Source organism: Ovis aries, chromosome 15 (assembly GCF_016772045.2).
Source record: "Ovis aries strain OAR_USU_Benz2616 breed Rambouillet chromosome 15, ARS-UI_Ramb_v3.0, whole genome shotgun sequence".
NCBI lineage: Eukaryota > Metazoa > Chordata > Mammalia > Artiodactyla > Bovidae > Ovis > Ovis aries.
Window position 1 is genome coordinate 31,877,705 of NC_056068.1, and position 26,819 is coordinate 31,904,523.

The 26,819-nt window shown below is 46.0% G+C and overlaps 1 protein-coding gene across 2 annotated transcripts in view; it reads left to right on the plus strand.

Moving 5' to 3' along the window:
- SORL1 (sortilin related receptor 1) overlaps positions 1-26,819 on the plus strand; it is a 165,567-nt gene that overhangs the window by 73,492 nt on the left and 65,256 nt on the right. For both annotated transcript variants that reach the window (XM_060399334.1, XM_027979337.3), the window contains exons 13-21: positions 9,559-9,737; positions 11,240-11,426; positions 14,467-14,595; positions 15,413-15,498; positions 19,570-19,742; positions 20,789-20,920; positions 23,059-23,150; positions 24,792-25,038; positions 25,720-25,858. In XM_060399334.1, the coding sequence (XP_060255317.1) occupies positions 9,559-9,737; positions 11,240-11,426; positions 14,467-14,595; positions 15,413-15,498; positions 19,570-19,742; positions 20,789-20,920; positions 23,059-23,150; positions 24,792-25,038; positions 25,720-25,858 (1,364 nt within the window). The remainder of the gene's footprint in view (positions 1-9,558; positions 9,738-11,239; positions 11,427-14,466; positions 14,596-15,412; positions 15,499-19,569; positions 19,743-20,788; positions 20,921-23,058; positions 23,151-24,791; positions 25,039-25,719; positions 25,859-26,819) is intronic.

Sequence of the window (26,819 nt, forward strand, 5' to 3'; positions counted from 1 at the left end):
AAGGTTAATTTTGTCAACATTAGGCTGGGGGGCAGACTAGCTCTCACTTCTTCTTGTTATGGGGCTGAATTCATGAGACAGGTTGCTAGAGGAGGAGGAGAGGGCTTCTATAATCATCTCATTTAATGCAAGGAAGAAAACCTTCTTTTTCTTTACTCCTTTTAGAAACAGGATCAGCAGCAAGACAGAGAGGTGGGTGGTTTGAAAAAAGAGATCTTAACAGCTGGTTTCTTTCTCTTGTGGGTAGTGGGACTTGTGCTGAGCAGACTGGCCTCCAAGAAACAGGGAGAAACAAAGTCCTGGCATTCTGCCGTTCACCTGGCTGCTCTCTGGTCCGTGCAGCGCTGGTCAGAGGCTGCCTTAGAGCCAGGAGCCAGAAGAAGCCCTTTTTGTATGCAGCATGCTGTGTCCACGTTCAGGTTGATATTTGTAAAGAGGAGGACAGTCAGAGGGCACCTGCTTCCCACATTCATGTCATCATGTATTTATCCATTAATTTTTCTGTAACTTGTGTTTTTTTTTTCCTTTTGGCCATGCCATGTGGCATGCAAGATCTGAGTTTCCTGACCAGGGATCAAACCCATGCCTCCTGCATGGGAAGTCTCTGTTTATCCATTAATTTATAAATTCCCATCTCACAGATTTCTCAAGCACTTATGGTGATGGGTGACGTGTGTCTAAAGAGAAATAGGATGTTTTCCTCCACTCTCAGGGAGTCCATCCTCTAGTGCTAAGATACTTAAATACACAATGTGACATCCAGGACACTCTGGGAGGAGTGTGGTAGGGGACTTCCGTGGTAGTTTGACTGCCTGGGAATACATTTCATTCTGTGTGTGGCAGTCAGCCTGCAGAGACACACTTCCTGATTTTCCCTTGTTTAACTCTCCTCCAGACTATATTTGCATTCCAAACTAGCTTTTCTGAAGCAGTTAACGTGATTCTGATCCTCTTACACCATCTGTCGGCGCATATGTGCTCAGGGAACGCAGAGTCATTGCTAGCGAGCTGCAGCAAAACACGATCAGGAAATGAGACCTGCTGCCAGAAGGTCACAGGGCCCTCCGCCGACGCTGAATGACTCTGGGGTCGTAGACACGTGGGAGATGGGCTCTCTAGTGTTCCTTTATTTGCTCAGCTCATTTGGAGGTGTCTGTAGGTGTGATTCAAATAATGCGTTTGCAAATTGAAAATATGTTCAGGCCTCCTATTGACAGGTGCGCGTGTCCCAGATATCAGTCTGAGCTGGGCCAAAACCTGTGTAGTGCAGCCACCTGGCATTTGTATTTTGCTCACAGAGCTTTTTTTCCCCCCTTGCTTCTCCTGCTGCTCTGCTTTTGACCTGTGTGCTATCAGCCTCATCAGAAGAGAAGCAGAAAATCCTATTGTAATTAGTTCAGATCTTTAAACCACGTGAGTGGAGGCTCCTTCTGACTCAACTGGACTTGTGTTGCTGGTCTAGGGCTTCAGACCCTTCTAAGGCTGTTGTCCCCAGCCGAGGCCTGGGCTCCCTCCTTCGCATCTCGTGCCGTTTATCGGCAGCTGTCTCGTTGATTGGGCATTCAGCACATACTGCCTCCGTTTGTTAGTTACCTTTTCATCATATGCCTGAATTCCTCAACTCATTAACACGGTCTTTGTAGACAAGGATTTCTATTCTACGCAGGCTAGCAGGCACTTAGTAAATGTTTGATTGTTCGATAAATAGGTCATGCACACTTAGTGTTCCAGCGCTGCTTAATTTTTTTCCTGGTTAATAAAACTGGAAGGGGTGGGGTAGCATAACAGTCTTACAAAGCCCTGGGGGGTCAGGGGCAGTTCTCTGGTGTTCTGTGGTTAATGGCAGTCCCTGGAACGCAAATGTGCATGGCGGGGGCCCCCCAGATGTGTGCAACCTGGTGAGAATGTGACTGTCCGGAGTTCAGATTCACGCTGGACAGAAATTGAACACGTTTCTGTTAAGCATCATTTTAGGTCAGTTGCACAAACATTTGTTGAATATCCATGAGAAGCCAGTTATTGTTCTAGGAAGAGAGGATACAGAGGTTAGCGAGACATCCTTTGGAAACCGGCCAGCCGCACTGTGGCTCCGAGATGTTTCTGAACCAGCTGGAGGGAGAGACTGGGGGACAAGCTTTCTGACGCAAAGCTTACCCAACCTTAGGGAGTAAGGGGTAACATCTAATTCTAGTAAGAGGTTTAGTGGAACAGAGGTTGGAACCTTGCTTAATGTAAGAATTAAGTTTAGGTTGGGGTGTTTTTTTTTTTTAAATTATTCATGTCTTTCTCTCCCTAATTAGCACAGCTAACTAAGAGTTTATAGTTACTTGTTTCAGCTTCTGCTGAGATTCTCCACTGAGGCTGTTTTCTTTGTTGTTGTTAATTGAAATTGAGAGTAAGAAGAGGAACAGTTTGTTTTTGCTCCTGCATGTCTGAAATGAGCAAACAAGAACTTCTTCTGGGAATCACTTAACCCTTCATTCAGCATGCTGTCATCGAGAACCTGCTCAGGGGTTTGCAGGTCTTCTTGTGTAGAATCAGTGTTCTTCAGAGAGGGGGGATGTTGTGTTTTTACACTCTGACCAAAACCAAACCCAAACTCTAGCTTGACAGTCTGATCTAGAGGGACACAATCAGTTTTGTTTCTTCCCAGTGCTTTGCCTATCAGCATAAGGATATTATTAGTAGTTATTAATAATACCTTGGATGTTCCCCAAAGCCTCTTTCCTCATAGGAGATTTCAGATTTCATAGGGTTTCCCTCTGTGAGTCCTGAAAAGCCACTGCAAAGACTCCGCCCAGCAGAGCAGCTGTCTTTTCTAGACCTGAGTTCTGGAAGCAGCCTCACAGTTCCAGAATGTGGGAGGTGGCAGATAACCGGTTTGTTTGGTTGTAGAACCTGATCTCATAGTAACTTTGATGGTTGAGAGTCACCCCCACTTCATTTTCACCCCCATGTGATTTCTTCAGCCCTTGAGTTATAAAGGAGGAGGTGTTCTTATCAGTCTTTAACTATTGAGAAACTGACAAATGGGGTTAAAAAATATATATTTATATACAATGCTGTTCATTTAATTTCCTTTAACATAAAATATTAATTAATGCCCTTCTGTGTGCCAGGGGCAGAAAAGTGAGTAGGAAGTCTTATTCCTGATAAATGGTAGCTGTCATTGAAGATACTGAAAAATCAGGTCATTAAATAAGTAGGTATGTTACTGAACCAAACTTGGGTCTGCTCGCCCATCTACTGACGTTGGGTTGTGGTGAAGAAAAGAGCAGCATTTATTGTAAGGCCTCAGACAAGGAGTCCAGGACAACTAGTGCTCAGCTTGTTGTCAGCTCAACTAGTGCTTGAGCTCCCTGATGGGTTTCAGGAGAGCATTTTTTTTTTTTTAAGATTTTTTATTTTGTACAGGAGTATAGCTGATTAACAATTTTGTGATAGTTTCAGGTGGACAATGAAGGGACTTAGCCATATATATTCCTTTCTCCCCCAAAGTCTTTTCCCATCCAGGCTGCCACATAACATTGAGAAGAGTTCCCTGTGCTATACAGTAGGTCCTTGTTGGTTATCCAAGTAGCAGTGCGTAAAGACCAGATGAGGCTTTCCGGGTGGCATTAGTGGTTAAGAATCTGCCTGCCAATGCAGGGGAGAAGAGATGCGGGTTTGATCCCTGGATCAGGAAATGGCAGCCCACTCCAGGATTCTTGCCTGGAGAACTGCATGGACAGAGGAGCTTGCTGGGCTATAGTCTATAGGGTTGAAAGAGTCAGACATAACTGAGAACACACACAGAGACACACACACAGACACACACACACACACCAGCCCTGCAAAGTTCTCTGATTGCTTGATATTGAGGTAACAGTGTGGCGTCACAGGTGTTCCACATTATCCATCCTTAGGCTCCAGTAGCTACGCTCATTGTTATCAAGTCATTAACATCTTCCATTTGGTGGTAGTTTTAGCATCTGTAAAACAGCTAATGTAAAACAGGAAATGTGCATCAGATACTCTCATCTAGGTATTTCAGAAAGGAGCTGCAGCAGAGAACCTGGGGAGGGGTTTGCCTGAGAGAGGCATCATGGGGTCTTGCTGGATTACAGGTATAAAGCAGAGGGGAGCATGGGGTCCTAGGGGAAACCACAGAAGGAGGACCAGGCAGGCTTCTGGGAGGAGAGGAGCCTTGGGCTGAGACTTCAAGGGCAAATAACATTGCTGGGGTACTGTCCCAGGGTCAGAAAGAGCTTTAGGGGAGAGGAGACCAACGTGAATCAGTGGAAGGTGCAAGCCTTTAGTGTTGATAGAATGTAGATCTCAGGGTGGAGGTGTGAGGACTGAGGCCTGAGGTGGATGTGTGAGAAGGGGCCAGGGCCCCCAGAACTTTTATGTGCTTTACCAGGGAGACTGGACTTTGCTTTTGAAGTGATGGCATCCCCTTCAAGGGTTTAAAATAGGAGAATGACATGGCCTGTTAAGAAAGATGGCTCTGGCAATGTTGAGGAGCAGAAATGTTCTAAATTTTTTGTTTATTATTTATTTTTGGCCATGCTGGGTCTTTGTTGCAGCACAGGCTTTCCTCTAGCTGGGGTGAGTAGGAGCTACTTTCTAATTGCAGTGCCTGGGCTTCTCATTGCTGTGGCTTCTTTCATTTAGGAGCATGGGCTCTAGAGCTCAAGGGCTCAGTAGTTGTGGCTCCTGAGCTCTAGAGCACAGGCTCAACAGCTGTGGTTCATGGGCTTAGTTGCTCCGAGGCATGTGGGATATTCTCAGACCAGGGATCGAACCCATGTCCGCTGCACTGATAGATGGATTCTTTAGCATTGAGCCACCAGGGAAACCCAGGAGCATGAATTTTCAAAGGACCAAGACTGGAGGTGAAAGATGTTGCTTAGATAGGGACCAAGCGTTTTCAGGGCTAAGTCTGTAGGAGTTGCTTTTGACCAGACAGCAGTTTGCAGAGGCTGGGCGGGTGACAGGTCAAGATGACCACACATCATCACAGAAAAGCAGAGGAGAAGGAGTCAGCCGGAAGGACCAGGGGATGAGTGCAGATTTGGACAGGGTGAACTGACGTGGCTGTGGGATGTCCACAGGGAGATAGGCAGCAGGAATCTGGCAACATTACATCCTCTAGTTCCATCTTCCTCTATCCATTGCAAGAATTGCCTGTCATCAGTGATGGATGATCACCCAGCCTTTGCTTGAATAGTTCTAGTGATGGAGACTTCGCCAAATTGAAAAATAAAAAGCTTCTGTTTCACCTTGGGACAATTTGTTGTTCATGTGTTCATGCACTCTTATTTATTTTTCCGTCCCCTTACGAGTGGAAGTTCTAAGGTCAGAGAGAGCCTAAATCTTCCTCACTCCTATTTCTAGGCATTGGGCTCAGCTCTGCTTCCAGGAGATGCACCCAACAGGTATTTCCTCTTTTGTTGAAAGCCTTTCAGATGCTTGAGGACCCCTCCCTGTTCTCCGGAGAGCATCTCCCATCCACGGCAGACAGCCCCAGTTCCTTCCCTCCAGTGCTGTAGGATCCTGAATCTGCACCCTCTAGGTTCTCCCTTGGGTCCTTCTCACACTGTCAGGGCTTTAAGGTGAGGGGGCCCAATCTGCCTCCAGCAGCCTGAAACACACATCCCATTGGCATTGATCCCCACATGATCCTAGAGACTTGATTTCTGTAAATAAAACCCTAAGACTGTTTTTACACTTTGACAGTCTTCTCAAGCTGGTAGCTCCTACTAAATTATGTTTTTAATTGAGATATCCTTTACACACCATGAGATGCTCTTAAGTACACCATTTCATCCATTCTGAAGGTCGCATGTCAAGATGCAGAAGTTTTCCATCACCCCAGAAAATATCCACATGCTCCTCCCCAGGCAATACTGTCCCCTCAGCCCACTGCCACGAATATCCTTATGAAAAGTATGCCTTATCATTGCCTTGTTCTCAAATTGAGAATTAACCCCGAGAAGAAGAAACAGGGTTCGTTTGTTGTGACTTGTGTGTGAAACCATGTGTGTTCCCAGCCCCACCTTACTTTGTATCTAAGTTCTCTCAAATCAGCTGTTTCATAGTCCATTCTTGAAACCAATTTTTTTCTTCTTCAGGGAAATAAAACTGCTTTTTTTTCATCTAGTTTTGAGATCTTTATCTGTTCTCGTGGTTCTTTTTAGAGATTATTAAAAGGAACGTAGCAGTCATTCCTTTAAATCTTTCAGTTCCCTCAAATGTGCTTTATTTCGTATTCATTTTCCTTTAACTTCCTTTTTTCCCCTGCTTTGTCCAGTTTGAAGATCATTCCCCTCAATAAAGATAAACCCAACATAGAAACTGACTAACCTCTTCTGCTTTTCTCTGTCATTGCTATTTATACCATTAACCATCAGATGGATGATCCCATTCCATTCTGATTCTTTTTAGAACTTGCTGGGTAAACCAACCCATGTCCCACTGCCCACTAATCTGCCAATTATTTTGGTAATTTGAAGCATTATCTTTGGCTTATTTTGAGCTTGAGCTGTTTGGTCACTGTTCCTGCAGGTTACTAGTGTGAAGAATTACAGCTAAAATTAATTAGCAGATTGCTACGGCTCTTTAAGTTTTTGCCCTTGGTTATATGACTGTTCTCATCTTGAATATGTTCTTTAGAAGTCTGAGCTCATTAGGACCTTTCTGTGGAACCATAGATTTGTGTTTTGAGTTTCTAGCCCTGCGTCCCTTATTTAGTGTATTTTGGTTATATTATATTTTTATCATCATTGTGTATATAGTCTCATCGTTTTGAGGGTTTTGGCCGTGAGATTATGTCTGTATTTTATTTGAATGTTTTGAATTCCCCCTTCCTAAGGCCCGAGGCCCTACATCCTCTTCCACAGCTATTAGGAACATAAAGATGTCTTGGTTTGTTTTCTTGCAAGGTTCTTGTCATTTTCACTTCAACACAAGTTCTCCTTGAGAGATCAGAATTCAGCCCAGAATAGATGATCCCTTAACTGTTGAGCTGATGATGTGACTGCCTTTTCTCCAAAATTCTGAAAAGCGCTGTTTTCTAAAGGCACAGTTTATTCTTAAGTACAAAGCTGCACTCAGCTGAGCACCTGCTTTTAGTCTCAGTAATATGTTGTCGTCAGAGTCTGCTGGGAACTTCTCAAGAAATGGGATGATTCATTTCCTGAGGTTATCTTGGGTTCGAGGATTATTCAACAGAATTACCTACGTGGTGTGCAAGTAGATGGACTTCCTCTGTGATCACAGAGCAGAGGGATAGCTCCCATCGTGTTTGGCTGATGGACCGCCTCTGCGGGTTCAGGTTGCTTTAAAGATGCTGCTGAGCCTTTGCTTCCCAGGTGACACAGTGGTAAAGAATCTGCCTGCAATTCAGGAGACATAGGAGAGACAGGTTCGATTCCTGGGTTGGGACGATCTCCTGGAGTAGGAAATGGCGACCCACTCCAGTATTGTAGCCTAGAAAATTTCATGGACAGAGGAGTCTGGTGGGCTACTGCCCCTGGGGTCGATAAGAGTCAGATGTGACTGAGCTTGAAAGCCTTTAGCTCATCACCCTGTCGCAAGAAGGAGACCAAGTTAACTTATCTCCTTATCTGCTGCAGGTTAGCTTAAACCAGAAGCACGTCAGCCGGAGGAGAACTTCCCCTCTCAGGAAGATCTGTAGAGGAGATCGCTCAGTCCCCTCTGCCCTGTCCCCACCCCACCCCCACCATGACCGCGGTTTAACCCGTAGCCTTCTTGCAGAAGTACCAGTTTTAGTAATCTCAAGAGGAAGTGTTGAATTGAATGACATTAAAAGACTTACATCAAGCATTAAGATCCTGAGTAAAAGTAAAATCTCAGAAACTTGAGAAAAGGGAAAGAAAAGCTCTGTGTTTAAATTGGATTTTGGAGAGACCCAGGAACTCTGTGACCCTAATTGAACCCACTCTAGTTGAGAGGTTTCTTATGGTGAGCATCTCACCAGCTTGCTGGGTGATGAAGCCAGTACCAGGCACATTTTCCTCTCCTCTGCCTCCTCCTCCTCTATAATACCAAAAGTTGATTTAAAATCAATACGTTGAAATTCAGTGCTGCTTTTTTCCCCAAGAGGGCTTGCACACTTTTTCTGATGTAGTCTGCCTTTTCTCAGGACACACTTTCATCCAGCTTTTAATTTTTAAGACTATGGGAAAAGTTGTAAAAATTGTGTAAAAAAGTGCTCATGTTACCTTCACTTACACCTTGTGTAATAATCACCAGTTGTTAATGTTTTGTTTGCTTTGCTTTTGTTGTCTGTTTATCCTGTCTGCCATCTTTCCATCCATCTGTCCCTCCGTTTTGGGGGAAATCATTTGAAAAATAGTTGCAGATATTATACCCCTTCATAGCTCAATACACATATATTAAATAAATAAAGGTCTTCTCCTACACAGTCAGAATGCTGTTATCATGCCCAAGAAAATGATCATGAACTTAGGATGACTTATTTTGTTGTTCAGTCACCGAGTTGTATCTGACTCTTCGTAACCCAATGGACTGCAGCATGCCGGGCTTCCCTATCCTTCACCATCTCCTGGAGTTTGCCCAAGTTCATGTCCATTGAATTGGTGATGCTGTCCAATACCAATGATGATGGCATTGCTATAAGTATTATTTATAGACTGTTATATTTTCTCAGTTGTCCTATCTTATTTGTAGCTGTTGATTTTTTTTTCCTAATCTAGGGTTCCGTCAGGGTTTACATTTGTCTTTAGTCTCTTTTTAATCTATAACAAGTCCACTGCCTCTTGGGTTGTTTGCTTGGTTTTTGATAACCTTGATGTTTTGAAGGTTCCAGGCCAGTTGTCACATAGAATATTGCACATCCAGTTGCACGGACTCTTGCCTAGATGATGCATCATCCTCAGTGCTTTTGTCTGAGAGGTACATGACATCAGGTTGTCTTGTCCCACTTTGAATGCTGCTAAATTTGCAAGAGTTGTAACTCCGTTCATCCACTATAAATTACGTTTCCTCCTTTGCAGTGAGTGAGTTGGTATCTTTGGACCATGTGGACGCTCTGGTCCCTAACATTCTTTCACCCAGTGTTTTCGGCATCCAGAGATAATCTTGTCTGACTTGGTTGTTGCAGTGGGGTTACAGCACAGTCACTGTTCTCATTCTGTCGTTTTTTTTTTTTTTTTTAACAATTATTAGGTAGTACTATGATACAATAATTTCCCTTCTCTTCCCTTTTTTCTCTATCATGTAGAGACCCATGCCCTGTTTTCATTCAGTATATTATCTGTTACCATCATTTCTCTTTTTTTTAAGTTCACATTGTCCCAGCCTGGCCAGTTGGAGCCCCGTGGAGCTGGCTCCTGTTTCCTTTCGCATCGACAGCATCAATCTCTGAGTGTTTCCATGCTTTCTAGCACAACCTTACACTTCCCTGGCGTTGTCCTGGGATCAGCCGCTGCCCCAAGGAGCCCCGGTTCCTGCTACAGGTGACTGTTATCTGGAAACCAAGTTCTTGCCCCAGACTTTAACTGCAAGGATCCTCTTCTTACATCTGGGCAGGTACAGCACCAATGAAGGGGAGACCTGGAAAACGTTCATCTTCTCGGAGAAGCCGGTGTTTGTGTACGGGCTCCTCACGGAGCCTGGCGAGAAGAGCACAGTCTTCACCATCTTCGGCTCCAACAAGGAGAACATCCACAGCTGGCTGATCCTCCAGGTCAATGCCACAAATGCCTTGGGTAAGCCCCTGCCTCCTTGGCCCTTTTCATGGAAGTACCTTTTCCTTTTTTTAGCAATTGGAGTGTGGTTGCTTTACAATGCTGTGTTAGTTTCTACTGTACAGCAAAGTGAATCAGCTATTCGTATACATAGATCTTCTCGTTTTTGGATTGACATCAGCTTAGATATTCTCAGAAGGGTCTGTAATCCGTTGAAGACAGCACGCGTGCAGTAAGTAAATGAGAGATTCAGAGGCAGTTACTCAGGTACTTGTATCCTCATTTCCTGTGCAGTCATGGGCACAGGCTGAGTTTAGGTATATGTGTGCTGAGCAGGTAAATGAATAAATGCTTGAAAACCATTCTTCCAAACTAGCAGTTCCGGTTGGGCACATTCAGTGGGTAAACTGTACTAATGGTGCAGGGTCCTCTCATAGCTGTCTGGGATCTCGTCTCCATCTGCTGGCTGAGGCCCAGGACCTGCCAGTAAGGGAGCAGGGAGAGTAAACCTCCGCAGCATCCTTCTTCCTTCTTGCCCCCATGTAACTCAGCCCTCTGCTCCTTCTCTGCCCTGGCTGATGTTATTCCAGCTGCCTGGAATGCTCTGTGGGCTACCCATTCAATACTGCTAGTTGAAATCCTTTTCATGGATCAGGACCCAATGCACTTGGCTGCTAATAACCCAGCCAGACCTCCGCCCTCTTCTCTGTGTCCAGAACGGATGTGTACTCTTCACACCTTGGATTATAGATTTGTATCTGCCACGCTTTGTGTGTCGTCTCTCATCAACTGGATCATAGGTCTTTAGGTATAAGAACCTGCACTGTGCATCTTTATCTTCTACCCACTGGATGGCCTGATAGCCTTATCAGTAAGGGTTTAATAAATGCTTGCTGATTGGGATGGCGTTAAGTTGACAGGAGTTCATCTGTTCAGGCAGCATTTAATCTAACCAAAGACACACATGTAAAAAGGATATAAACTACTAGGATAGACTGGTGTACTTTGGAATTCTTGTAGAAACAACTCTTTTTAAATTTTACGTGGATGTGGGTAGATGGAGTGACCGTCCAGGTTGTCTGACCAGTTCTCCGCCTCCTTCCATGAAGGCCTTGCACCTTCCAAGCAGTGACAGTGGATTCTCTTGCTCATGGGCCACACTACAGATGCGTCCATGCCCTCTTGGGAATCTGACAGGGAGCACTGCTCCTCAGTGATGCCACCTCTCGGGAGTCCAGCCTTGACCTTCCTCCCCAGAGACAAACACCTCTGGGGACCTAGTTCTAAAGGAAACTGCAGAATCTGCTCAACTCTTTCAGAAGTTTAGACTGTGAGCGCCAGGGGGACTTGCTCCCTCCCAGCTTTCTCAGGCGGATGTCTGTGTTTCTGGGGACACTAGAGGCAGGTGCTGCCTGGCCCCAGAGCCAGCCAGCAAGGGGGTCAGGACGCCTGCTGGGAGGCAGCGAGACGGGACAGGAACCCCACGTGGGCATGCCCATAATGCTGCGTTTCCTCCTCCTCAGGGGTCCCCTGCACAGAGAATGACTACAAGCTGTGGTCCCCGTCTGATGAGCGGGGCAACGAGTGTCTGCTGGGGCACAAGACTGTGTTCAAACGGAGGACCCCCCACGCCACGTGCTTTAACGGAGAAGACTTTGACCGGCCGGTGGTCGTGTCCAACTGCTCCTGCACCCGGGAGGACTATGAATGGTTGGTTGTCATCCACTCCAGGGACTGAGTGCTCTTCTGGCCCCTCAGCAGTGTGGGCAACAGGCTGGGGCATATGCCTTCCCCTGAAGAGAGGGAGTGGCTCACAGGAAACAAGTATTTATTAAGCAGCTCTTACGAGCCAGGCGCTGTGCTGGGCACTTTTTATGTTGGTTTTTCCATTTGGTTGTTTCAGCGGTGTGATGTGATGGAGGTGTGACCACCCTCCCATCCCCCCTGACCCTGAGCAAGCTGCAGTAATTTATGCAGGAATAGATTACTCTGGGATTTATTTCCATGAGGGCAAGCCAAGGAAGGAACATGCTGAAAGTTCCATTGTGGATAACTCCTTTTCCTTTGGAGCCCTATTTTCAAGGAAATTTGTTTCTTTATCTGAAACAAGGGTGTGTGTGTGTGTGTGTGTGTGTGTGTGTGTGTGTGTGTGTGTGTGTGCGCGCTTCCCAGATGGTGCTAGTCAGGAGACACCAGAGACATGGGTTCAATCCCTGGGTCGGGAACATCCCAGGAAATGGAACCCACCCCATGGCAACCCACTCCAGTATTCTTGCCTGGAGAATCCCATGGATAGAGAGCCTGATGGTCTACAGTCCATGGGGTTGCAAAGAGTCAGACATGACTGAGGCAACTTTGCGTGCATGCACATATATATATATTTGTGTGTGTAAATATACATACATATGTATATTTGTTTATTCTTTAGTCCTTAAGTAAAATATCTAAGGCATTGCCTGAGGCTGTAGAAGAAACAGTATGCACACAAATAATTGTAATGGGGGGTGGAAAGACCTTGGAGGAGGAATGGGTGTTTTCCTGGGATTATTGATAGGAAAGAGGAGACTGTAATTTGCTGCTGCTGTTGTTCAGTCGCTCAGTCGTGTCTGCCTCTTTGTGACCCCATGGACTGCAGCCTACCAGGCTTCCCTGTCCTTCACTATCTCCCAGAGTTTGCTCAAACTCATGTCCATTGGGTTGGTGATGCCATCCAACCACCTTATCCTCTGTCGTCCCCGTGTTCTCCTACCCTCGATCTTTCCAGCATCAGAGTCTTTTCCAGTGGGCTGGCTTTTTGCATCAGGTGACCAAAGTATTGGAGCTTCCGCTTCAGCATCAGTCCTTCCAATGAATATTCAGGGTTGATTTCCTGTAGGATTGACTGGTTTGATCTCTTTTTGCTGTCCAAGGAACTCTCAAGAGTCTTCTCTAGCACCACAGTTCGAAAGCATCAGAAGTTTCTTTTACATCTTGATATTCCCAACATTGCCAATAAGAGAGGTTTTCAAACTCTTGACCGCAGTCCCTAGTAAGCAGTGTATTTTATGGTATGCCTCTTTACCTATACATATTTGTGTATGTAGACACAGGCACACATCTATATAAACAAACGTTTTGTGAGCTAAGGCTTGCTTTCAAGTGCGATGAGTTTTGCAGTCTTCTGTTCTTTGTGGGGAGGGGAGGAAGCAGATCCAGACCCTGCAACGTGCTTTCACAGGCTCGCTGGTTTGTGACCCACAGTTTGAAGAAACTGCCTATGAAGGGTCCCCCAAAAGATTGAAAGCAGCCACTCCATAAAAATTTGCCCGATTTAACAAGTGGGACTTGTTCGATACAGTAATGAAACTCCTCCCTTCTGAGTAATTCTGTGTTGAGGGTTTGGTGTGGACTGTGGCACGATGTACACGTGAACCGCTCTGCTGTGTCCCTGTTCATGCCTTCCCTATAGTAGCTGTTACACGTAATAGAGTCAATGAAACCTTATGGGTAAAGCACACCAACCTGGAAAATGCCTTTGGATTTCTAGTTGATTGTTTGGGCCAGACCTCGGGAAGTACATATTACAGCTGCCTCATTTCAGAGCTGTCAGCTCAGGCATTGGCAGTAACAGGACAGAGCCAAGACTGCACCTGGGACTCCTGCTTTACCCGGCTAGCAGGTGGGAGTGGCAGAGATGTGGTCCCGACAAGCAGGAGTCTCATGGACTAAAGGACTAAGTGTCAGAGTACGTGAGGAGGAAGCCAGGATGATTTTAGGTTGCAAGTGGACATGGTCTTGCTGTTGCTAAGTCACTTCAGTCGTGTCCGACTCTGTGCGACCCCATAGACAGCAGCCCACCAGGCTCCCCTGTCCCTGGGATTCTCCAGGCAAGAACACTGGAGTGGGTTGCCATTTCCTTCTCCAATGCAGGAAAGTGAAAAGTGAAAGTGAAGTCGCTCAGTAGTGTCCGACCCTCAGCAACCCCATGGACTGCAGCCTTCCAGGCTCCTCCATCCATGGGATTTTCCAGGCAAGAGTACTGGAGTGGGGTGCCATTGCCTTCCACTTAAATAACAGCAAATCTTTAGTTTAGAAAAAAGACTATTCTTTTAAATTTCTTTTTAATTCTCCCAATAGTGTCAAGGAGAAAGTGTCACTGGCTAAGACGCAGCAAACTTTTCACCTTTGCTGATGCATTTTAACAAGAAAGAGGGCAGGCACAGAGTCTTTGGGTGGGGAACTGGATCCAGCTAAAAAATACAGTATTATTTTGTTTTGGAAATCATGATCTGTCTCGTTTTTGTCTATTTATGGCATGGATAGTGGTTTTCCAATTAAGGCTCTGATATAAAGTTTTTTTTTTGAAATGTACTGGGTGTAAAAAAATGGGTATTTGTTAAAGGGACACATTAAGGAACTGCAATATGTGTATATTCAGGTGTTCATTCAGCATTGCTGGATCTTGGTTGTGACATTCGTAATCTTTGTTGCAGGACGCAGGCTCTCTCTCTAGTTGCAGTGCTCAGACTTGGTAGTTGTGGCCCAAGGGCTTGGTTACACTGTGGCATGTGGGATCCTAGTTCCCCGACCAGGGATCAAACCCACATCCCCTGCCTTGCAAGGTGGATTCTTAACCACTAGGTCACCAGGGAAGTCCCTAAGTGATTTATAAAGCTGGTGTGGGGCAGTGGAGTAGATGTCGCAAGGGAGGGGTTTAAATACCTGAAATGTGTGAACCAACAGCCTTGACAAGCCCCGATTGTCTTTTCAGTGACTTTGGCTTCAAGATGAGTGAAGATTTGTCACTGGAGGTTTGTGTTCCGGATCCAGAGTTTTCTGGGAATTCATACGCCCCTCCCGTGCCTTGTCCTGTGGGTTCTACTTACAGGAGAACCAGAGGGTAGGTCACGGCTGCCACGTCCGGGACACATCAGGTCTGCTTGGCTGGAGAGAGAAGGGGACCACCTGGGTTCCTTTCATACTGTCAGTGACAGAATTCCACATTAGCATCTTTCAGGTAGCCAGCACAAAATTTAACATTGTGATGGTCGCAAACTCTTCTCCCTGCCCACCCGCCATGGGGAAACAGTGCAAGTCTGTAAGCTTCTCTGAAATTCCAGTTGCTTCTTAAGTCGTAAACTTTAGCCAATGCATGTCTCCAGAGTGGCATGTTGAAGAGATATGGTTGACCCTGGAACAATACACATTTGAAATGCACATGTCTACTTACAGGTGGATTTTAATCAATAAATATAGTACCCATATTTTCATTTTACAGATCTTAATTAACTAAGGGTGGGGAAATATTTGTGGTTGATTAGAGATCACAATACGTAGAATCAAGAGAACTAGGATTCTAGCCCCGATTCTCTTCAGACTGTTGAGTTTCCTACCTTTGGGTGAGTTATTTATGAATTCCTTTGATTTTGAGGGAGAGAGAGCAGTTATGCAGATTTTTACCTGTTGGAGGGGTGTCAGTGCCCCTAATGTTCAAGTTGCTCACGGGTCAACAGTATATGTGAAACCCACCTAGGACTGTGCTTCAGAATGTTGGGCTGCCTAATTGCTTTACAGACAGAAGCAGTTCAGAGTGAGTCAACGTCGTCCTCTGTGCTCTGTAGGAGAATGAATAGATAAGCTCTAATGTCCGTGTTCCTTCATGACTGTACTTTGATGTTTCTGACTTCTTGCTTTTGTTGCGGGGGGGTCGGTGACAGCTATCGGAAGATTTCTGGGGACACCTGCAGTGGAGGAGATGTCGAAATGCGCCTGGAAGGAGAGCTGGTGCCGTGCCCCTTGGCAGGTAAGAGACGTGGTTTTCTTCCCTTTGTTTCGTCGGGACATTGTTGAAGCATTGCTGTGATCTCACCCGGCTCTTCCAGCTTAATGGAGAGAAAGAGTGGAGGTTACAGGCCTCTCAGAGCTCCTGTCTGCCCCAAACCGTGGTCTCTAAATAACATTTATTTATGGCCTTATGCTTTTATAGGAATGGGAGACATTGGAGGGAAATCCCTTTTGTTCGTTGAAAGATGTTTATTTGGCATCTGTTGTATGTTAGGCGAGGAGGTGCCGAGGGACCCCCATAGGCCTTCTGTGTGCTTCTTAATCCATTTGTCATAGAAACAGACTCATGGCTTTCTGGGAGGTAGCTAAGTGGTCTGTCTTCATTTTTGTAATGATAATTGTGACTGATATTTTAATGGAATTTTACACATTTTAATTCACTTTTCCATGTGTTATCAATTTAATCTTTATAACTACCCAATGAAGCAGATATTATTGTTAGCTCCATTCTTTTTAATATGAAGATGCATGTTTAGAGGAGTCAAACAGTTTATTGAAGGTCTCATGTCTGGTCAGCAACAGAGCAAAAGTTCAGACTCTAAGCCCCATGTTCTTCCTTGGCCATCTCTCAAGCATCATGCCTATTCCTTGACCATGCATCCTTATGCAGGCTCATTAGGGGAAATCTTTGGAGCAAGTGAATATGCTGTCAAGATATAGCGTGTCCCAAATATTTCAAGCTGATATGGTAGTGATGGCTTATGTTGAGGTATTTGTAATATACTGGGAAGATCCCCTGGAGGAGGGCTTGGCAGGCCACTCCTGTATTCTTGCCTGGAGAATCCCATGGACAGAGGAACCTGGTGGGCTGCAGTTCATAGGGTTGCAAAGAGTAGATCACGACTGAAGCAACTTACACGCACGCACACGTGAAATTATGATACCTTAATGAAGAGCTGATCTCTTAGCACCTTTTCTTTCTTCGCTGTGTTCTAGTCTTATTCATATAGGGCTTCTCTTCCCTCTGAGCCCTCCCTCCTGCTTGTGCCTTTAGGGAAAGGTGCATGATTAGGGCAGACTCCCTCAGCAGAGGTGGCGTTCAGTGGAACAGCCATCAACACCACGTGAATCATGAGAGAACCACCTCGTCCTGCGTGGGTGGGGAAGAGCAGCCCTCTCGCTTGCTCAGTGCTTGCCAGCTTGCCCTGGTGTTTTCATGCTAAGCTCATTAGTCCCTTAATTTAATCTTCCATCGTTACCCAAGTAATTAACATCCCTCACCATGGAGACTTAAAAAGAACACGGCTTCAGCAGATTACCACAAACGAGCAGATAATACTCAGATAGTCCTCTCACGAGAGCTGTTATTGATGAGGGCCTGGGTGAGCAGGGTTTGAGTGATTGCTCATAAGGGGCTGGAGCATGTACTTTGGTGATAAATATTTCTGAAGATGTCACCGAGGGACAAAACAGTTTGTTTAGAGCTGTCTGAAATGGTAGGAAAGCTATTTTCTCTTCTGATAGGAGAGGACAGAATAGGGAATAAGTGAAAAAATCTCATTTGTAGTGTAGCATGTATGTGTGCTAAGTCACTTCAGTGACTCCGTGGACCATAGCCTGCCAGGCTCCTCTGTCCCTGGAATTCTCCAGGCAAGAATACTGGAGTGGGTTGCCATGCCCTCCTCCAGGGGATCTTCCTGACCTGACCTAGAAGTCAAACCTGCGCCTCTTATGTCTCCTGCATTGGCAGGTGGGGTCTTTACGACTAGTGCCACCTAGGAAGCCTTGTAGGTTAGTGAGTGAAGTGAAGTCGCTCAGCCGTGTTGTGTCCGACTCTTTGCCACCCCGTGGACTTTAGCCTACTGTGCTCCTCCGTCCATGGGGTTTCCCAGGCAAGAGTACTGGGATGGGTTGCCATTTCCTTCTTCAGAATATCTTCCTGACCCAGGGAACGAACCCAGGTCCCCTGCATTCTAGGCAGACGCTTTACTATCTGAGCCACCAGGGAAGGTTGTAGGGTAGGGTGGGCTACCTTCCAGTTTTTTTTTTCCCCCAAAGCTTGGAACAAAGGCAGGAATGTACCATGAAAGGAAAAGATATTTCATAGGACTAACATGGAACCACAATATATTTGCAAAGATGAGATGATCTGGTCGTCTGGAAGGATTTTTAACAGTGAAGAATTTTTTTTTTCCTTCAAGATTAGGATAATGACACATTTCTGGGCTGGGCTTATGTATGCCTGGGATTGACCAATTCTATTTCTTTTCTAACACACAACATTCTGGCTGTTTCTCTACTCCCCATCGTAAGGCAGGTGTTTCTGGACTCAAAAGGCAGTGTCGGTTAGAAGAAAAAAATCCCAAAGCAACAGAATGAGGTTTCTGAATGCTAGAGAGAGGTGGGGCGAAGGGCTCGCTGCTATGAATGTGTCTCCACAACTCCATGAGGCAGTGCCACAACGAGTCTGTGATTCCAGCACTGTTTAGAAACTCAGCACTTTTCATCTGACTGCCTGGTCTCCTGGGAATTATAGTGGGATGGTTTTCTTGAAAACCAAAGAGAGTGATTCGTTATCATGTAGTAGCTTAGATCCTTTTGAAGTGAGACCAAAGGAAAAGAGGGCAGATTTACCTTTGGTTAAAAAAAAAAATTATAGGTAGATTTAAATTTTTGAGTGCGTTATTTATATTGGAGCTTTATAAAGCAGAGGTGGCTAACATATGTTTAAAGAATGGAATGAGAGGGGGAAAAAAAAAAAAACCAACCGTCGCCATGCAGGCTTGCAGCAGAGGGACCCAGAATTGTCACTTGCAGATGCGATATATTGTCACAGTGACACCTCGGAAATGGATGCGGGTGTGTTGCTGATTTTCATTCTCTCAGGAAACTCCAGATGTTTTCCAGGCCGGTCCCTACGAGGAAGAGAGAGACCGCCAAGAGCACCAGCTCTTCCTCTTCTTCGTTGTCTGACATTAAATCAGTCTCTCAAGCACTCTGAGCTTCTGTTTCTCTGTCTTGAGAGATTGGTGTCTATATTGCAAGAAATAGCCTTGGGTGTTAAAGCTTAGACTCTGGATCCAGACCACTGGAGTTTGGTTCTTGGTTCTGCCATGTAGCAGTTGTGTGACCTTGCACGAGTTACTTAACCTTTGCTCTCAGCTTTCTTATTTGTAAAATCGAATTAATAGTTCTTCCATTATACAGTTGTTCTCTCTCTCTCTCTCTCAAACTCATTTAGTCATCTCTGACTCTGCGACCCTGTGGACTGTAGCCCACTTGGCCTCTCTGTCCATGGAGTTCTCCTGGCAAGAATACTGGAATGGATAGTCATTGTTTTCTCCAGGGGCTCTTCTCAATCCAGGGATCGAACCTGGGTCTCCTGCATTGCAGGCAAATCTTTCATGTCTTAGCCACCAGGGAAGCCCATTTTACAGTTGTTACTGGGGTCAAACAATTCCTTATACATAGTATGTATGTTGTGTAAGTATTTAAGTAGAAGTAGAATCTTCCTAATGATTATGTTGTAATACATTCTGTAGGTGGCCAGTAACATATATATTATTACTTTGAAAATAGAATAGGTTGATATGATTGCTCTGTGTCATGAACAGTATTGAATGGGTGAGCAAATAGATTAGAAAACTTAGCTATAAATCTTCAGTGAAAAGTTCCCTAGTCCGTGAGATTACGGTGCCACATGACGCGGTCCGTCCTGTGATGAGGAGGGATGTGCTGAGTGGTATGACTATTTTCATATGTGACAAAAACTTTTAGGTTGAGCTCTGAAGCTGGATATTGGAGCATGCCCACTATGGAGGGCAGGGCTGTGGAGGACACAGATTTAAGGGGGAAAAAAAAGTAGCTGTAAAAAGCAGAGATTCATGAATGTCTGAGTAGCTTGGCCGAGGCAGAAATGTTACTGCTTTACTCTCCTTCTAAGTTACGATCCTGAAGTTCTCACTTGATTCACGCCTTGTGCCATCCATGGCTCTGAGGCTTCTGGGTGAGAAAGAGGTAGGTCGGATGTGCAAGGACCCCTTCAGCACCCCCAGGCCCACCCGCCCTCTTGTCTTGTGTGTCTGTGCAGAGGAGAATGAGTTCATCTTGTATGCCATGCGCAAGTCCATCCATCGCTACGACCTGGCCTCGGGGGCCACCGAGCAGCTGCCCCTCACCGGGCTGCGGTCAGCGGTAGCCCTGGACTTCGACTATGAGCGCAACTGCTTGTACTGGTCCGACCTGGCCTTGGACGTCATCCAGGTGTGTCTTCCCTGGGTCTGCTTGTGGGGGCCCTGCCTTGTGACTGCTGAGTCCAGGTAAACCTATTTCAGAGTGTTCTAAGGAGAGGGGTATTTGAGGTTTTTATCTCATCTCAGGGCCAATGGATGACACTTTCCAGTTTTCTGTTCTAGTATTTTCTTTCCCTGCCTATCTCTGTCCTTATGGGAAAAACAGAGGGAGCCCTCAAATCTGCATTCTTGCTTGTAAGTGAGGTCTCCCTTTTCCTGCTGGGAAGATCTTAGGGCTCAGTATGTAGCCCTCTTCGTCCCTACTATGACAGCCATTGCCTCGTTCGTGTCCTTCGTTTCAAGCCCTGATATAGTAGCTCTTGACTTCTCTGTAGTTCACGTAATTATCCACTTCAGCTATTCCAAGCACAGTCAAGAACCAGAAAGTAAGCTGTAAAGATCGCTGGGAAGGCCAGATAAATGGCCGTACTTGTAGACCCGTGCATTTTAAAGAGAGCTCTTTGATCTTTTTTCATTGCCTATTTAATCCTTTTATAAAAGCAATTCTAACAAGTTTTATCTGGACTTCCAACCCAATTTTACAGGGCCTGGGTATTCGAGGAAGTGGGGACAGGGAGGTGGGGGAAGAGGCTGCTGCCCGTGGCTGTCCAAGCAGTAGCACCTGATGATTTGGAACCTCCGAGGGAGGAAGGACTATAAGAAGCAGACACAGGATCTTAAAACTAACAGCAGTCTGGTTTCATTTATTTTAAAAGCAAGCGGACTCATGCATCTTGGTCATCTCTGCCTCATTGTTGTGATACAGCATAGCTCAGTGACCAGTGTTCACGGCCATCATGCAGGAAGATATAAATGACTTGGTTCTGTTACGGTATCCTGCTTCAAACAGGAAGCTGTAATCCATTTAAGAAATACTTTTAGTGAAAACGGCTTCATGCATGTGGAACACTGCCCTTGCCAGTCAAGCCAGTTGAATAAGCAGGTTCCCTTCGATGGAACTGATTTGGCTGGAGGTCGTGTGCTCATTTCACAGTATTTCTTCTTCTGTACCTTCAGCGCCTCTGTTTGAACGGGAGCACGGGGCAGGAGGTGATCATCAGTTCTGGCCTGGAGACAGTAGAAGCCTTGGCTTTTGAACCCCTCAGCCAGTTACTTTACTGGGTGGATTCTGGCTTCAAGAAGATTGAGGTATGTGCCTTCCGTGCTGTCTGTGATTAAGCAAACAGGGAGGCACTGGGCTGGGAGCCAGATTTGACACAGAGGGGGAAGCCAGTGTGTCCAGCTCCTCTGGAGATTCCCTGAGAATTGCAGAGAAAGGGTGTCCCGTGTGCAAACGGGATGCCTGCATCTGTCAAACAGAGATTTCATTAAGATACCTGAACACTTGTATTGGGGCTAGCAGCAGCATAGCACAGTAACTGTAACGATAATGATACCGTGGCATTACTATAATGCTGTAACATCCACACTCCAGTATTACGCTTTTAGTGTAATGAAGATAATATTGTGACTGCCATCCTCATTGTGGTTGTAATGTGGTTGCCATACTCATGTGGTCGTTCTCTGTTGGAACCACTTTGCATGAATTCTCTGATTCACTTCTCACAGCTGCCCTGTAAGGTAGGTCCTCTCACCTCCTCACTTCACTTGTCTGCACCTGAGCTCTCCAGAGCCGAGAGGGGTGAGAGATCATGGGCTCCTAGGCATGCTCAGTTCCTGCATATTCCTGCTGGGGCCCTGGGGCACCATCTCAATACCTCTTTACACTGACTTCTGGGGAGGCATGATTTGTGTAAGGCGCAATAGAAACAGGGAGACCCAGAGACACAGGACACATCACACAGCAAAAGCCACAAACTCGAGAGACGGACCTGGGTTCAGTCTTTATCCCTTTTTTTCTTATTTTAAAAAAGTGTTCATTTTTATTTATTTGGCCGCACCAGATCTTAGTTGCAGCACTCAGGATCTTCTTTCGTTGTGGGCTGCAGGATCTTTAGTTGAGGCATGTAAACTCTGAGTTACAACATGTGGGATCTAGTTCCCTGACCAGGGATCGAACTCCAGCCCCCTGCATTGGGAGTTTGGGATCTTAGCCACTGGACCAGAGAGAAGTCCCCTAGTCCTTATTCTGGTAGCTAAATGACTCAGGTGAGTATCTTATCCCCTCTAAGCTTCAGTTTCTTCATCCGTAAGGTGAAGATTCCAGTCGGTCATTTGGCAGGTGCTGTGTCCCGGCCCACTGGGTGCCAGGTCTGGTTTTGGATCCTGATGATACAGCAGGAGGCAAGACATGCAGGTCCCTGTGCTGAGAGATTAGGTTTTAGTGGAGGAAGCAAAATAACAAAGAAATAAGTCTGTCTGTCCTGTTGGTGCCATCTGCTGCAGTGAGCATCACACAGGGTATGTGATTGCATGACGGGGGAGAGGAGGTGTCTTCGAGATGACATCTGAGCTGAGCTCTGACCGAGCAGGGATCATTGGAATGTTCCCCTCATGGGACGGTTGAAAGAAAGGTTGGAAGGATGCATAGCACTGGTCACATTCTGAGCTGTGCATCGGTGGTCTTGTTGTTACTCTTCCTCTCTCTTTTTTTAATTGAGTGTGCTCAGCGCTTTGCTAGAAGGATGCAGGTAAAGCTTGACTGTCTGTAGGCTCACAGTGTAAACCCAAATACTGTGTGTGAAATGGTGAAAGAAGAGTCAGTGATGAGAACTATGGATGCCCATTGATTAAGGTGGATCAGAAAGGTTAGCATAGGAGGGGTATTTTGAAGGAAGGATAGGATTTGATTAAAAAACAGAGGACAGGTCTTTGGGGGATACATGGCAAGAGCAGACAAGAGTGGGTATCAGGCTTGGGGATCCCTGAGAAGACCAGTCTCCCTGAGGTTGTAGGGGCTGACGTGGAGGAGAGAGAATGTGGAGAGAAAAGAATCTGGGGACTCTGACTTGGTGAGGTAGTGACATTGAGAATTTGTTTTATGGATAAAGCAGAGACACTGGTGGCTTTGGAGCTTGGAGTGGCAGAGGCGGGTGGAGTAAATAAACACGCAGCGAACACTTACTTTGTGCAGGTCATCACACCCCCAGAACTGGCGTGCAGGTGATGCTGGCTCCTCTGTCAGACCCGGTGAGAACTGCTGCCTGAGCCAGAGGAGGGAGCAACTCAATCTGACTGGAGAGCAGGGCAGGTTTCCCAAATCAGTCTGCAGGGGAATCCAGTCACCACAGAGGACCGTGGGTGGGAACCAAGAAGGAAACTTTGCAGCATGGGTCTTATAAGGAGCTCAGACCCCTCTCAGCCTTTCCCTCTCCTTTATTTGTCAGGTGGGGCATCCAGACGGCGACTTCCGCCTCACCATTGTCAATTCCTCTGTGCTTGATCGACCCAGGGCTCTGGTCCTCGTGCCCCAAGATGGGTGAGTGTGGTCCCAGAGAAGATCCATGTGGGTCCAGGGCTGCCACAGAGTCTCTTGGAAATGCAAACTGCTGGACAAAAACTTGTTTCTGATCATTGTGGTTGAAATAATCTAGGAAGTCTTGGAACTGTAGCTTAGTCATCCTGGGCAGCACACTCCATCCCCTTTCTGTTAGCAAGCATCACAGTCTGTTTAGGCACCCAGATGTCTCACAGCTGTGGGGTGTTTCCCTAACAGAAAGTAGTATTTAAAGTCTCTCTGGACATAGTCAGCCCTGCTTGAATATTGTAAGGAGCCTTTATCTTGAGTTTCACGTGTGATACAAATATTTAAACCATTCCTTCTTTTTCCTGCCCCCAGCTTGTGTTTTCTTACCAGCAGTTTGTATGCAAACTGGAAAATGGGAAATGCAGAGGTGCTTCTTGTTAATTTATTGCTAACTTAAGGAAACATACCTAAAAAGGGAAATTCTGGATTAGTCTTTCTAGCATTTGTGATTGAGAAATCAGTTTTTAAAAGAAAATTCTGAAGGTAACATATGCACTTGGTTAAAAATATTAAAAGAAAGTAGAAATTTATGAAATAAAAAATATTGGTTTCTTCTTTTGCTTTCACATTTTCTAGGAGTAATCATGGTTAATATTTTCTTGTGTCTCATTCAGAGTTTATTTTTACCCATGTACGTGTGTACACCCTTTAACACACAGACACATATGCACACACATGCATCAAAGAGGATCATAGGATATTTACTATTTGCATATTTTAGAAATATTAATATGGTTAGAAGATTTTTTAATCTGAATGCATGTAGGTGTTTAGGTGTTTTACTGTTCTTTTCTATGTACCATAATGTAACAATTTACAGATTAATATTATTGTGTATATATATATACACACACACACTTAAATATATATATGTGTGTGTATGCACATCTACCTGTATATGTATATTTTTTGCTAGTATGGACAATGGGCTTCCCAGGTGAGTCAATGGTAAAGAATCCACATGCAATTCAGGAGACCTGGGTTTGATCCCTGGGTCAAGAAGATTCCCTGGAAAAGGAAATGGCAACCTGCTCCAGTATTCTTGCCTGGGAAGTCCCATGGACAGAGAAGCCTGGTGGGCTACTATCCATGGGGTTGCAAAGAGTCTGACACAATTTAATGGCTAAACAACAACAAATGTGACCAATGCTGATGATGAACATGTTTGTACACTCTCTTTGCATAACTTGATTCTATCCATAGATAAATTCCAGTGAAAGAATTTCTGGGTCAGGTAGTTAACGGGCTGTAAGTAGTATAATTAGAGATTACAAGGCAGAACTAACTGGCTGAATGCTTGGCACTTTGGAGGAGTATTTGAGTGTCCATCTCCCCATTCTTTCCCCAATGGCTCAGTGGTAAACAATCTGCCTGCAGTGTTAGAAGATGCAGGTTCCATCCCTGGGTGGGGAAGATCCCCTGGAGGAGGGCGTGGCAACCCACTCCAGTATTCTGGCCTGGAGAATCCCACGGACAGAGGAGCCTGGTAGGCTGTGGTCCATGGGGTCTCAAAGAGTCGGACACGACTGAAGCGACTGAGCACGCACACTCCCCATTCTGATGGGATGTGTGTTTTTCCCTGGTTTCGCCCAGGGTGATGTTCTGGACCGACTGGGGGGACCTGAGGCCTGGCATTTACCGGAGCAACATGGATGGTTCGGCTGCCTACCGCCTTGTATCAGAGGATGTGAAGTGGCCCAACGGCATCGCTGTGGACGAGCAGTGGATCTACTGGACAGATGCCTACCTGGACTGTATTGAGCGGATCACTTTCAGTGGCCAGCAGCGCTCCGTCATCCTGGACAACCTCCCGCACCCCTACGCTATTGCTGTCTTTAAGGTGGGACCTCACCTGTTCCCAGCATTGGGCTACCTGTCTACGTAGGTGAGGAGCAGACTGAGGCAAAGAGCCTGCTGTCTCTGGGTTTTTATTGAGATGCTTATCTAACTTGTAGAAAATCAGCTCATTTCTGAATTGGAGGCAGTTTCTTTCGGCCCCTAGGGAGGGATTCCAGACCCAGCTGCCAGGGATCCAGGGTGCTCATCATTCTCGTTTCAAAAGGTTGAAGTTCAGGGTTGCATCTGATGAAAATTCCTGGCTTGCCTTTCAGTGTTGGTAGCCTCCGTTGGGCTCCGAGTTCCCGCCTGTTGTGCGGTTTGCTCTCTTCATTCCCTGATGTCTTGAGATGAGCCCCACCCTGCCTCTTGGGGGCCTTGTCACTTATGCTTCAACCCTGCAACATACAGTAGTTCTTCAGATTTTGAACTCAAGGGTTGAGCTTGTGGTCAAACTCAAACACTCATCGGATAGTTTCTTTGGGGCGGTTCCTTCAGTGTGGATATTTGGTGAGGTTTGGATAAAAGTACTGATTGCTGCCTTTAACTGGCATCTTGCTCACGCTGATCATTCATCCAGGGAATGTTAGGTGTCACTCCACAATGGAGTTCTTGTTCTTAATGCGGGTTCTGAGTGAAAGACAGGAGAGCTGACTAATGAGTGAATCTAATCTCATCTTTTTAGAATGAGATATACTGGGATGACTGGTCACAGCTCAGCATCTTCCGAGCTTCCAAATACAGCGGGTCCGACATGGCCATTCTGGCGAGCCGGCTCACGGGGCCCATGGACTTGAAGATTTTCTACCGGGGCAAGACGACTGGTAAGGCAGCATGCCCTCCTTCATCTCTGTCGCGTTGATCTCTCGAAAGGGGCTGGGTGTGGGCAATCCCTGCTGAAGCAGGATCTGGCAGCCTTTGTCTTTGTTGTCACGACAACGTGCACATTATTTAATTTCTTCCTAATGACATCTTAATTTCTTTTCTAATGATACACAAACAGCTGGAAGACTGCGTGTCTTTGCCTGCCTGGAACGCTGGCGTTTGGTGGGTGATTACACCCTCCTTCTGCCTCTGGCCCCTGACTGCTGGGTGGTGTGGCTTCTCTTGCAGCCCGAGAGGCCCAGCGTGCCCTGCATCTTGATTTGGCACCTGGACAGGGAGCCATGCTGTGCTGGGTGCTCAGCCAGTGCTGGTTCCCGATAGGAGTCCTGTCTTCTCTGGCTGCTCAGATGACGGATTGCTCACTGAAACCTACTCCTCTTGCATGGCAGAGTCTAGTTCTAGGATGACTTATTTCTTGTCCTCACCGTGAAACTCTAAACCCCATGAAGAAGGAGGTTTTGTCTTTTCTGCTCAGTAATCTTACCAGTGCCCGGCAGTCAGTCGCTGCTCACTTCATAGTTGCTGAAAGAAGAAGGGATGGGGCAGGGGAAGCCTTGCCAGGTCCTGTAGAGAATGAGTGTCTGAAAGATGATGGGGTGAGGCTTCAAGACCTGCTGCCAGGCTCTGCCTGGCTGTCCTGGGCTCTGAGACCGTTCAGTAGGACGCCTTCTTCCTTCTTCATTGCCCGTTCCGTTTGTTGATCTCCCAGTCACACTATTAATTATGGAGGAGAGGGATCAGGACACCCTCCCCCCCATCCCTCTCCTGAAGAATAGTCCCTTTAAGAAGAACCTTCTTTATCTCAGCAGGACTCAGTAGCATCCTGGGTCTGCTGACAGCCCTTTATTGACAGACTGCTAGGTTTCCTGTTTTGAACTAGAACGTGGATGTTGTCTTGTG